This window comes from Corythoichthys intestinalis, chromosome 6 (genome assembly GCF_030265065.1).
Source record: "Corythoichthys intestinalis isolate RoL2023-P3 chromosome 6, ASM3026506v1, whole genome shotgun sequence".
NCBI classification, from domain to species: domain Eukaryota; kingdom Metazoa; phylum Chordata; class Actinopteri; order Syngnathiformes; family Syngnathidae; genus Corythoichthys; species Corythoichthys intestinalis.
The window spans coordinates 6,134,788-6,147,202 of NC_080400.1; the positions used below are offsets into that span (position 1 = coordinate 6,134,788).

The 12,415-nt window shown below is 36.1% G+C and overlaps 1 protein-coding gene across 1 annotated transcript in view; it reads left to right on the plus strand.

Annotated features, from left to right (window-relative positions):
• The first annotated feature begins 5,646 nt into the window (after nucleotides 1–5,646).
• Nucleotides 5,647–12,415, plus strand: part of prcp (prolylcarboxypeptidase (angiotensinase C)) — a 58,390-nt gene continuing 51,621 nt past the window's right edge. Inside the window, exon 1 of the mRNA XM_057839587.1 lies at nucleotides 5,647–6,087. Coding sequence (XP_057695570.1) covers nucleotides 5,914–6,087 — 174 coding nt within the window. The 5' untranslated portion in view covers nucleotides 5,647–5,913. The remainder of the gene's footprint in view (nucleotides 6,088–12,415) is intronic.

Consider the following 12,415-nt stretch of genomic DNA (forward strand, 5'->3'; position numbering starts at 1 on the left):
ATTTCTGGGGTCAGGTATTATAGGGTTGAAATATGCACAAACAGGTGGGTAGAGTAGCCAAAAAATTTTCTCAAGTAAGAGTAGTGTTACTTCAAAGTAATATTACTCAAGTTAAAGTAGTCATCCAAAAATCTTACTCAAGTACAAGTAAAAAAGTCTTTGGTGAAAAGAACACTCGTGTAATGAATAACATTGTAAGTAACTACTTGAGATAATTGATTTTTTAAAATTTTAAACAATGTTATTTTTTTCTCAGCACAAAGTTATCTATGAACTGCTATTATTATACTGCACGATAACGTATTACATAAACAAATTCAGTCAAAGAAATACAACGACAAAAAAAATATTGAATTCCGGCAAGTGAAAGAAATCTACAGAAATGAGCGCCCTCGAGTGGAGAAAACATACACTGTAGTTCCTATTAGGAAACTAAAAGGATCATACAAACACTAGCAAAAAGTATGTAATCACCAGTCTAGGACGAGCACCCACCATAAGCGGATTTTAAGGTGGGGCCAGGCCCCCCTGGTGGCTGAAAAACGTAATTGCATAAAATTGACTTTGCTACATGTGTAAAAGTTGTAAAGCAATTAAACTGCAACAAAAATGAATGAAAGGAACCAAAAAATATTTTTATAATGGGTCAAATTTATTTTTTGAACAAATCATGTGACTTGCACATTTGATGGTCATTTGCTTTGCATATGATTATCAAAAAAAAAAAAAAAAAATTAGAGGAAGGCAATTTTATTTTTTAAATGATTTTTTTCTTTGAAAATATTTTTTTAGGGTTGAAGCAACTTTTTTGGGGATTGAATGATTTAGACACAAATGTTCTACACATAATATGGCCTAAACACAAAAAGGATTGCTTCAATCAAATTTTTTTCAATGAAAACTTAAGTGTTCAAATGCGAAGTTTTAAATCTCAAATATTTTTTCACATTCAAATACGTTTTCTATAATTGAAATTTTTCTTTTTTTGATTGAAGTGATTTTTCCTTTTGAAAATGAATTTTTTTGATTGAATAAAAAATACAAAAACGTCCTAGTCAAAATGTGGCCTGAAGACAAATCAACAATACTTCAATCAAAAAAGTTGCTCCTATCAACAAAAAAAAAAAAATAAATCGAAGAAAAATAGCTTTCACATGCATTTTTTCGAGTTTCGAATTTATTTTTGCATTCAAACAGATTTTTTTTGATTGAAGCGACGTTTTTTTTTATTGAAAATATATATTTTGATTGAAGCAACTTTTTTTTATTGAAGCAACTTGTTTTAAATTTAAGAATAAAGACACACATCTACCTCCATATGGCTCCACCCAGGGGATACAATTTTTGACTGGGGTAACTACATTAGCACGACACCGGCGGGCGTACCATATTCAATAGTTGACAATCTTGGCAAAAAGTTTTGCCTAAGCAGCCTGATTTAGCATTCCCCTCAAGAATGATGTGAAACAAAAAATTCTCATTGTCAACTTATTATTATAGATATCGTTGTAAGTTAGTTTTATTGCTGACTCTGCATTTCAGGGTCATCAACAAGTTGTGCCCCCCCTGCCCCAAAGTCAAACTCCGCCTATGGCACCCACTCAGACATTTTATCATGTAGAACAAACTCTGATAAAAAATAATGAATTGGTTCAAAAGTGCAACTCTTTAGCATTCAGAAACACTAAAAATAAATGAATTAAAAACATTGTGGTGGTCTGTAAATGTTAGATTTATAGAGCAAGTGCAAGGAAATATATATGGAATGACTCGGAGCCTTGCTGTGGACATTTTTTTTTTTTCACTTTCCACCACAGGTTTTCAATAGGGTTGAGATCTGGGCTATTTGCAGGCCATGACATTGACTGGATGAGTCTTTCTCCAAGGAATGCTTTAACAGTTTTAGCGCTGTGGCATGATGCATTGTCATCTTGGAAAACGACAAACATATTTTCAATTTAAGGGATAAGTAAGTTGTCTAAAATTTCAATGTAAACTTGTGCATTTATTGAAGATTTAACCACAGCCATCTCCCCAGTGCCTTTGCCTGACATGCAGCCCCATATCATCAAGGACTGAGAGAACTTTGATGTCATCTTCAGGCAGTCATCTTTGTAATTCTCACTGGAACAGCACCAGACCAAAGTTCCAGTATCATCACCTTGTCAAGAGTCAAGAATCTGCATTGGACAAGCCGCTAGCCATACTGAATAAACTTCTCAGTTCTCCGCTCTCCTCGTATGTTTATTTCGACTTGCTAGAGTTTCTTTTCCCTTTACCAAAGTCATGTCTGCCCGTCGCTGATTGGTGCACTCCGCTTTCTGTTTGCCGTGGCTTGCTCCACCCTGGAAATTTGATCAGCGGAACGGTCGCCAGACTCTATCGCTGGAACAGCGGTGAGTCTGGAGTTCCAGGCAAGCCCTGTCACGCATTAGGCTACAGTGTGCATTTGTAAATTGAGTTAAGTGCTACAGTTTTCGGAGTTACATGTGAGCGATTTGCTATGAGAGTTGTAAATACGTTAGCATTCGTAGCAATTAAGATACCGGATGTTAGGCAAATTAGGCTAATTTAAGCTACTAAATGTATATTTTGATCAGACTAGATCGACATTTGAACACCAACTTTTTTGTGTCAAGTGTTTTATTGTTAAAATGTGTGTCATTTTGAACATAAGTGTATGTGTGTTAGGGCTTTAGAAATTGTCAAAAATTAAGGAAGTAAAAAGCTTCAAAAAGCACAATTGCCTCATTTGCTGTCTGTAAAGCTGAACAACTTCATGTTTTGTGAGGACAGAACATGTCATACTAATAAAGTAAAAAAATAAGATACTGTGAGGTACAATAAGGTACTGTTCATGCGAAAAAAAAAAAAAAAACGACTGGAGACAAAATGGAAGACGAGACTCCAGCATCCTAAAGTCAAAATTGCGTACAACTATCTGTACTTAATTTTTTATGCTGCCTGAAGATGCCATGTGAGCAACAGCAAGCTTGAATCTGATTGGTATATAGGAGTCATGTGGTTATTATTGCGACGTTTCATTGGTGAAACAGGGAGAGCTTTTGTTGGCATCATATCTGGCAAAAAAAAAAAAAAGGAAAATCTACCATGTAGAATATAGAGGAAAAATGTGATGCTAGTGCAGGCCAAATTAATGTAGTAAGAGGAGCGTTTCTTCCTCACAAATCTACTCAAGTAAAAGTACATTTTTCCTAAAAAGTTACTCAAGTAGATGTAACGCGTTACCAGGGCCGTTCCTGACCAATTTGGTGCCCTAGGCAACATATTTGTTGGCGCCCCCCCCCCCCCTATTTTCACCACATATATTTAAACACATTTAAAAAGCACGTTCTCTTTGTAATTTATGATATAAAAAAGACAACGAACAAGTGCAGGAATTAACATAAAAATGCTGTAATTACTATTCAAAAGCACCAATAAAAAACACTTAAAAAACAAATGCATTAAATAAATTACAATTGTTATTACAATATAATTAACGCCCACCAACACAAACCTATATAAAAACACACAGAACACTTTAAAATGCAACTTTTTTTTCACCTTGACCTATAACCTTACTCACCTTGTCTTCAATGATGCAAAAGCATCTATTGCACTTTAATATGACAGTTGTTTTGGAAGGTGCACTTCTTTCCCGGACTTGGTGGGCTTGGACTTGGTGCTGATGTGGATAAGTTCGCTGTAAAAGATGGCCCAGAATGTACAGAGATTGAAGGAAAATATTTCAGAAGAGCATCTAGAAAGAGAAGAAAGTGGAATGTTATGTAGTCAAATAGCTGCTGATTGTGAAACCAGCATGACATAAACATATCTTCCATATCTTCGTCACTATCTTTGATGGGTGTAGTTGAAAGAAAATAAATTTTTGAAGCACGGCAACTACACAGGACAATCCAATAATCATGAATTAACTAATATATGATAGCAAAAAATAAATAAATAGATTTTTTTTACATGAAGATGATCGCCATTTTAATGAATTCATGACACATTTAAAAACAAATGTTTGCATTTAAATCCATGGCACTTTTAGTCCCCCATACCACAGAACTTTGAAATTATTAATTGCATATTTAATGGTGTATTTATTTAATTACCCTTGGCACTTTTAGGCAAGGCAAATTTATTTGAAAAGCACAATTTAACACAAGGTAAAAGTGGTTCACATCACATGAAAGTAAGCAAGACAATTTTAGTCACCCATAGACTTTGTCCAAATTTCTCAAAAATTGGAGGGGGAGTACATTTAACTGAAACTAATCAACAGCTGGCTGAATACTGAAAATATTTCTAAAACAACAGCCTGGCTAATGATACAGTATTATTTTGCTTTAGCACTAAGTCATATAATGGCGGTGATGGCGCCCAGGCTGTGGAACCAATTACCACTTACTATTAGACAGGCCCCCTCACTTATGGATTTTAAATCACGTCTTAAAACATTTTATTTTTCTTCAGCTTTTAATGTGCAATGACAGTTTATGACCTCGTCTTTTATTTATTTTATTTTATGTGTTTGTTTTATCTTTCAAAGTTGACTTATTTTGCTGTCTTTTGCTATGTAAAGCACTTTGGTCTCCTTGGCGGATTTTTAAATGTGCTATACAAATAAAGTTGATTGATTGATTGATATAAATTCTATGTAAATAACCGCTGGCTTGCAAGTCTACGTGCTTATGCTGTTGAAAAAAATCATCACAACAAACCTCTGTTTTTCTTCACGTTTATGGTCTCTTCTTTCTTTTTCTTCCGACCCAGAGGGCTTTTGTCTTTTCATGAAGTTGACTTGTCACCGTAATGTCGACCAATTGCGGAGGCTAAAAATAGCACTTTCAGGTAGCTCACTAGTCTGCTGGGTGGTGAGGGAGACTAGGGTCTGTGGTGGGTGAAATTATCGCATCACAGTAAAACGTGAAACGGGCAGAAGGCACACTAGAAAAATGATTTCATTATTGTTTAAAGACTTATTATGAACTTATTTTGTTTAAATTTTTTAATACTGCTATTGCAACGCGTGGAGGTAGGATGCATGCATAAAAATAACAAAATGAGGAAAAGCTTCCACTTATGCACGTTTATTCGCAAAATAATAACAAATCCACCTTAACCACTCGTCACTTGGAGATCAGCGGTACGCACACACGCGTTCCCAGATGAACTCCAACACACACGTAAGCAGCAACAGAAGAAGAACATATATAACATAAATAAAGCAGCGCCACCGCGTGGTGGATGTCGGGAGGAACACCACTCAAGGAGGTGACTGTTACACTATCATCAAATATTATTAGAATATTTTTCTTGACGCCCTTAGGACGCTGCTGTGCCCTTAGGCAGTTGCCTAAATTGCCTTATGAGCGGCACGGGTCTGCAAATAAATGTAACGCGTTACTACCCACCTCTGTGCAACAATTTATTGCGTTAATGTGTTTTTTTTTTTTTGTTTGTTTTTTTTGATTGTTATCAAAGGTTGGTTATTTTATTTCCTTTTTGATTGATATTTACGTGCCATGAATAGAAACATCGTAGACTAGAAGTGCACGTGCTTTTGGTTTTGACACTTATTTCAGCACGTGGGACTACAACTCCCATGAGCCTCTAAGTCTACTGTGCAGTTTAGCCATCAGCTATGCTGCCGCCTAGCCAAATGTAGCTGATGTAATGTGAAGCAAATGGAGGTTTCAAAAACGCAGAAAGGAAGTCAACGGGACTGTTTATGCTCAATACGTGGTCCCGTGAGATTTATTGTTCCTTAAATTACAACAACTTGGATTTCTGGTTGCTGACAGCAAATTCACTTCCTTTTTCCGCGTATTTAAGAGGATCATCCGGTGTTCTCTATCCAAAATGTGCTGACGGCAGGTCTCTTGACAGCACGGCAGAACGATGACGTTTCAAGCCGGGAAAACACTTTTGGACAGAATTGCAATGATTTACATTTTATTTTTGTTCGTTGGCTTTTTAAACGCCTTAAAAACGCAACGCTTTACCAGACAGGGAGGTTCGTTCCCTTCTTCTAAGATCTCCGTCAGCTATGAAACTTTTTACTTTGATCAAAAGGTGAGTTGAACATTTGTTTTTAGAATGAATGCCGAATAATTAGTTTTACTTATAGTTTAATAAAATGTTTTTAGTAGTTTTTCCTACCAAAAATTAACCCCTAAACTACGGAGAAAACTAAAAACCACAACTCTTACCCATTGGATGTGTTTTGGGGTTGTGGTCTATTCGAAAGTTCTCATTAGCTTAACTCATGCACTGCCAGCCCAGGTTGTCTGGAATAAAAGAAAAATTTAGCTAAATGAGGGTTAGGGTTTAATTAAAATGGATTGGACGTCTATGTCCGTCAGTGGTAGACAAAGAGATGAGCTATGTTGATGTCACAAGAGATTCACAAAAGCAAACAAACTGAGCAAAATACACACCAGCCACTCTCATTTAAATGTATGTCCTTGTTCTGTCCCCCCTCCAATTTATAACAATTAGTTTTTTCAAATTTTAGTTTTTTAAAATGAATTTCATTTTATCTGAATTATGCTTTTAAATACTAATAGCGTTTTTTGTAAAAAATTGTTTTTGTCATTTACTACAAGCAACACATGGTAAATTTTCAGTTTTGGTCGATTTCAGCGATGCTGGCATAGGCTGAGTTTGACTTTTGGGGCAGGGGGGGCTCAACATGTTGATGACCCCGAAACGCAGGGTCAGCAATAAAATTAGTTTACAAGAATATTTAAAATAATAAGTTGAGAATGAACGTTATTTGTTTCCCATCATTCTTGAGGGGAATTCTAAATCAGGCTGCCATACTTTTCATCAAGATCGTCAACCACTGAATATGGTACGCCCGCCGGTGTCGTGCCATTGTAGTTACTCCAGTCAAAAATTGTATCCCCTGGGCGGAGCCATATGGAGGTAGATTTGTGTCTTTATTATTCAATAAAAAAAAGTTGCTTCAATCAAAATATATATTTTCAATCAAAAAAAGTCGTTTCATTCAAAAAATGTGATTGAGCGCAAAAATAAATTTCAAAGTTAAAAAAAAAAAAAAAAGCATATGAAAGCTATATTTCTTTGAATTTTTTGGGGTGATTGAACCAACTTTTTTGATTCGAAGTAATGTTAATTTGTGTTTGGGCCTGGGATGTTTTCGTCTTTATTATTCAATCAAAAAATAAGTTGCTTCAAAAAACATATTTTCAAAAAGAAAAATCACTTCAGTCAAAAAAAGAAAAAATTCAATCATAGAAAACGTTTCTGAATGCGAAAAAATATTTGTGATTGAAAAATTTGCAGTTGAACGCTTAATTTTTCATTGAAAAAGTTTTATTTCATTGAAGCAATCCTTTTTGTGTTTGGGCCATATTATGGGTAGGACATTTGTGTCTGAATCATTCAGTCCCTAAAAAAGAAAAAAATCATTTGAAAAATAAAATTGCCCTCCCCTTTTATTTTATTTATTTATTTATTTATTTTATAAATTATATGCAAAGCAAATGACCGCCTAAGGTCTAGTCACATGATCTATTCGAAAAATAATTTTGACCCATTATAAAAATATATTTTTTTGTTCATTTTATTTATTTTTGTTGCAGTTTTATTGCTTTACAACTTATATGTATAGGAAAGTCAATTTTATGCAATGAAACTTTTCGGCCACCAGGGGGGCTTGGCCCCCCCTTAAAATCCGCTTATGGATGCAGGTGGACAAAAGCGGTAGTGTTTTGCCTTAAGAAAGACTACCTTTCCCATGAGGACCTGCGCACACCCGCACAATGTTGTAAAATCATCAATCAATCAATCAATCAATCAATCAATCAATCAATCAAAAAGGAGTATGAAGGATGAATAGAAATAAGGTAACAAATTCAGTTGTGGCTAAACAATAGCATAGGACTGTGAGCAACCGTATGGCTTGGTGTGGGTAACTCCCCCACCCCATCCGAACTCGTCAGCGCGTCACGCAAGCGAGTGAAAGCCAGGCCAATGTTTATTCTGGATATCCTGGTAGCCTTCCTTTTTTTCCCCCTCCTCAGACAAAACTTTTTGTCTATTTTGTTTGCCTGCCATCTTAGCAGAATTCGTGCGAAAGCGTTTCATCGATTTCTGTCTAGTGCTGCAACGATTAATCGATTAACTCGCGTATTCGATTAGAAAAAAAATATTCAAAATAAATTTCGCTGCTTCGAGTATTCGTTTAATTAAAGTGGCTTTGTAATGGTTTGTTTTGAAATTGTTCACATTTAATTTTATTGATTTGGGTGGGTACACTGCCCTCTAATCTGCCTCATTTCACATGGCTGAATCCAGCTGCTCCCTGTTCGGACCAACATAAGTTTTTGTTTCAGCTAATGTTTTTTTTAATTTTTTTTTTTAAAGCATTTGTAATTTAGTTTCAAGGTATATTTAGCCGATTTTTGTGAGAATGTGTTTGAACTACTTGTTAAGAGCATTGTAAAAAAAAAAAAAAAAACGTTGGCATGTCATAGTATTTAAGCTAGCTGACTTTTGTTATGCAAGTTAGCCAATTGTTCTTTGTTGTACATATATCTTTATTTTTTTTTTTTATACCGTTTCAGGCCCAGGTCAGGTATTTTAATTCTTTATGTTCCTTATCCGATTACTCGATTATTCGAACTTACTAGTTCGATTAATCGACTACTCAAATAATCGATAGCTGCAGCCCTGCTTCTGTATTTATGATGAATGGGGAAAAGGGGAAGTGAGATAGGTCGTAAAGCAGTCAGCACATTTGTAGGTTTTTTTTGTTTCGTGTGCCAGGGTCCCTGCCACCCTCGTCAAAGTTAATTAGTGCTGGTGAAAGCGATACAGACCCCTCAAGATATAAAAGAGGTGTCATTCAAAGAGTTGTCTGTCAACATGTTATCACAAATGTTATGAAAATATTTTATGAAGGTTGAAAAATTACCTAGTGTTGCTTTAAATTATCATGACGAATGATAATAACTAATAAGACCTCATGTTTGTGGTCAGAGGGATAGATTAGTTCCTATTTGAAATCTATCAGCAACTTTCTGGTATTCATAATTCCATGATTTGTGTTGGCATGTGACTTTGAACTGTACAACAGAGAAGTTACTGAATCATTTGCTGTGAACACTACTCAATAGACAGCAAAGCTCATCTTTGATGTATTAATTTTTTAAAATTTAGGTATGACCACTGCAGCACTTCCTCATTGCGCTCCATATTACAGTCTGCACAAAAGCTGCATCTGCACACAATAAAGTGTTTCCCTTCACTACTTCCCGTAGTAAAAATGCACAATCAGTGTGTTGTTGTTCCGGTTTGGCTTCAAATTTTCCTTAGGAGGATTGGTGATCTTCATTCAGGCCTTCATGTAGATTTAACCCCTTGATTCTTGAATTGATATTTAACTCATTCACTGCCATTGACTGCGCTAGACGTTCACTCCAATCATCCTAGTGGGTTGGATTCGATTGCTGGCACCTCTCCCAGGCAAATTGGATTGGACATCTAGTGCCATCAATAGAATAGAGCCTTTATTGACATTTTACAGAGTACAATGATATTTAAAGCTTCGCCATAATGTGCACCACATAAAATAAAAGTACATTAAAGTGCGTATGACACCCCAAAAAATGTTTATTTCATATTTCCCGCTGTGTTTTATGCTCCTGAATGAAATGGACTGCTTGGATGTGTGTGGAGGCGATCGTTTTATATATTCAATTTTTGAATCCCGCGCCATGAAAATGAGTGACCGGCTTCAGTCTCGGGTTTAGGACGAATACGAATGTGACGTCACCCGGGTCGGAATCTCACAATACAGCATTGCTTGATAGCATGCAGATGGACTGTGGATTCAGCTGATTTTGTGGATTAATTTGGTTATTTTTCGCAATACGCCAGCCAAACGGCTGCAGAAAATTGTTGCTGCACCAGGAAGAAGCGTGTGAGCCTTTTATGGTTTCACACGTTTTAATACGGTGGCGGCTTCCATTTTGTGGCCGATTGTCTACCGAGAATGTCACTCGGCCGATGACTGGACTGACATCGATAAAAAGAATATCCTGTAAAAATATTGGAGTATAGAGACTGAAAAAATGACATTTTGTGGCTCTCTTCGTCGCATTTTCCTTGTTCTGAACAATTTCCCCCTCAATGGGCTGATTTCTAAATCGGATGACACCATGACCCTGCCGACGTCATCCTCCTTTTGGGGACACTAGAGCCCTAATATGATAGGCGTGGCTAAACGGAAGATTTAAAGACTGATTTCTCGTCAACTGCGCTTTGCCAAATTTTTGTATATTATAGTAGAATCGTCTCAAAATATAATTGTAATTCATATAATAATGCTATTTAAGACTTTTTTAAAAATCCTGTCATATGCACTTTAAGGCTACTATACAAACACAGGTTACAGTGCAGACAGATAGGGGTAAAAAAATAAGTGACTAGATGCAGTGGTAATGTAACAGCCGGAGGTTGGTAGTAATGCATTATATTGACTCGGTTACATTTACTTGAGCAACTTTTTGAGAAAAATGTACTAAGTTCTAAGAGTATTATTACTATGCCATACTTTTTACTTGAGTAGATTTGTGAAGAAGAAACCCTACTCTTACTGAGCTACTTTGGGCTACACTAGTCGTTATATTTTCCCTTTTTATTTTACATATTAGATTTCACTTTTTTTTTTTTTTTTTTGCCAGGGACTCCAACAATGCCTCAACCAATTTCACCAATGAGTTGTCACAAAAATAATCACATGACTCCATTACACGAATCACTCATTGCTCTACGATCACGCCGTCCCTCTCAATCACGTGGTGTCTTTAAAGCAGTACTTCTCAAATAGTGGAGCACGCCCCCCCAGGGGGGCGCAGAGCAATGCCAGGGGTGGCGCATGTGACCTCGGGGATAATGCCTTTTTTTTTTTTTTTTTTTTGCCGTATTACTGTAGAATAAAGTGTACTTGCACATCCACTCAGTGGGTGGCAGTGGCGCTCTCATTTTCAGAGTGCGTGCAGTATTTTTTTTACCTAAGCAAAACCACACATAAAACCGATGTGAAGAGCTGTGCGCTGTTTTCGAAAGCCGTTTTCCGGCCGGACTCACACAGCAACCCACTGTTTTCTCCGGTTCTCATGTGTCTGCCCAGTGGTGCCATTTTCGGCTTGGGATCGTCAAGACAACCGCCCTCACCAACGTTCTCCCTTGGCCGCCAAGAATGCGATTTTTTTTTTCGGGCCGTTTGACTTTTGGTTTTGACTTTTAATACAGTGAGAGATGAGGAAAGACCACTGTTTACTGTGTCTAAAAATGATTATAGCGGACAGCCGGAAGCCAAATCAATTAAGACGCCACTTAAAGACATTAGAGCTCAATCTCATTGATAAGCCGCTTGATTGTTTTTCAGCGAAAACGTGCCAAATATTGCCAACAAGCGTCCCACTTTGTCAGTGTTATATCAGTAAACAAGTGAGCATGCTCGGTGAAAATAACCCCAAACCATTGCAAAGGAAGTGAAACTGTGAGCAGCGAAAATAAAAACTTTCCTTCTGTCCAAAGACACTTTTTTTTTTCTTTCTTTCTTTCTTCTATTCAGTTATGTTTTTTTCAGTCAAATATTTTGGCATATTGTCCTCATGAGTTAATGTTTCTAATCAATTGGAATTGTACCTTGAGTGTATTTTTACAGTTTGGATGTGACTTTTTTTTTTTATTCAGGCAAATTGATGCGTGTTAAGTCTTCTTTTACAAACAAAACAATGTTAATAAAGTTGTACTTTATTATAAGGATCTATGTTATTTTTTTCTTTAATAGAAAAAAAGGACAAAATGTTTGGCAGAAGCGTACTTATAGTAATATTATAGACAAATGATACTATTGGTGGCAGAGAGTTTGGGGGGGGCGCGAAACATTTATGTTTTCCTTGGGGGGGGGGCATAACAGAAAATAATTGAGAAGCACTGCTTTAAAGCAATGTAAAAAAAAAAAAAAAAAGTATTATACATAGAGTGCCACCGTTAACATGACTCGAAAGCTCTGATTTTAATCTGTCTCCCAGTTTTTATTTGGCACCAGTTGACCACGGAAAACCGGAGATATCATCCTTTTAGTTTCATAATTGGAAATGTTTTTCTCCACTAGAGGGCACTCATGCTCTTTGGACAGATAATGCTTAATTTTTGGAGATTTTTTTCTTTCGCTGGAATTCAGTGTGTTTTTTTGTGGTTATGTGGTTATGTAATTGGTTGTAGTGAAGTATAAAAATAACAGTTCATATAGATAATTTTGTGCTAAGAGAAAAATGCCTTTGTTTAAAAAAAATAAAATTAAATCACAATTAATCACAATGTTACTCATTATTTTAATATTCTTTATACCAAGTACTGT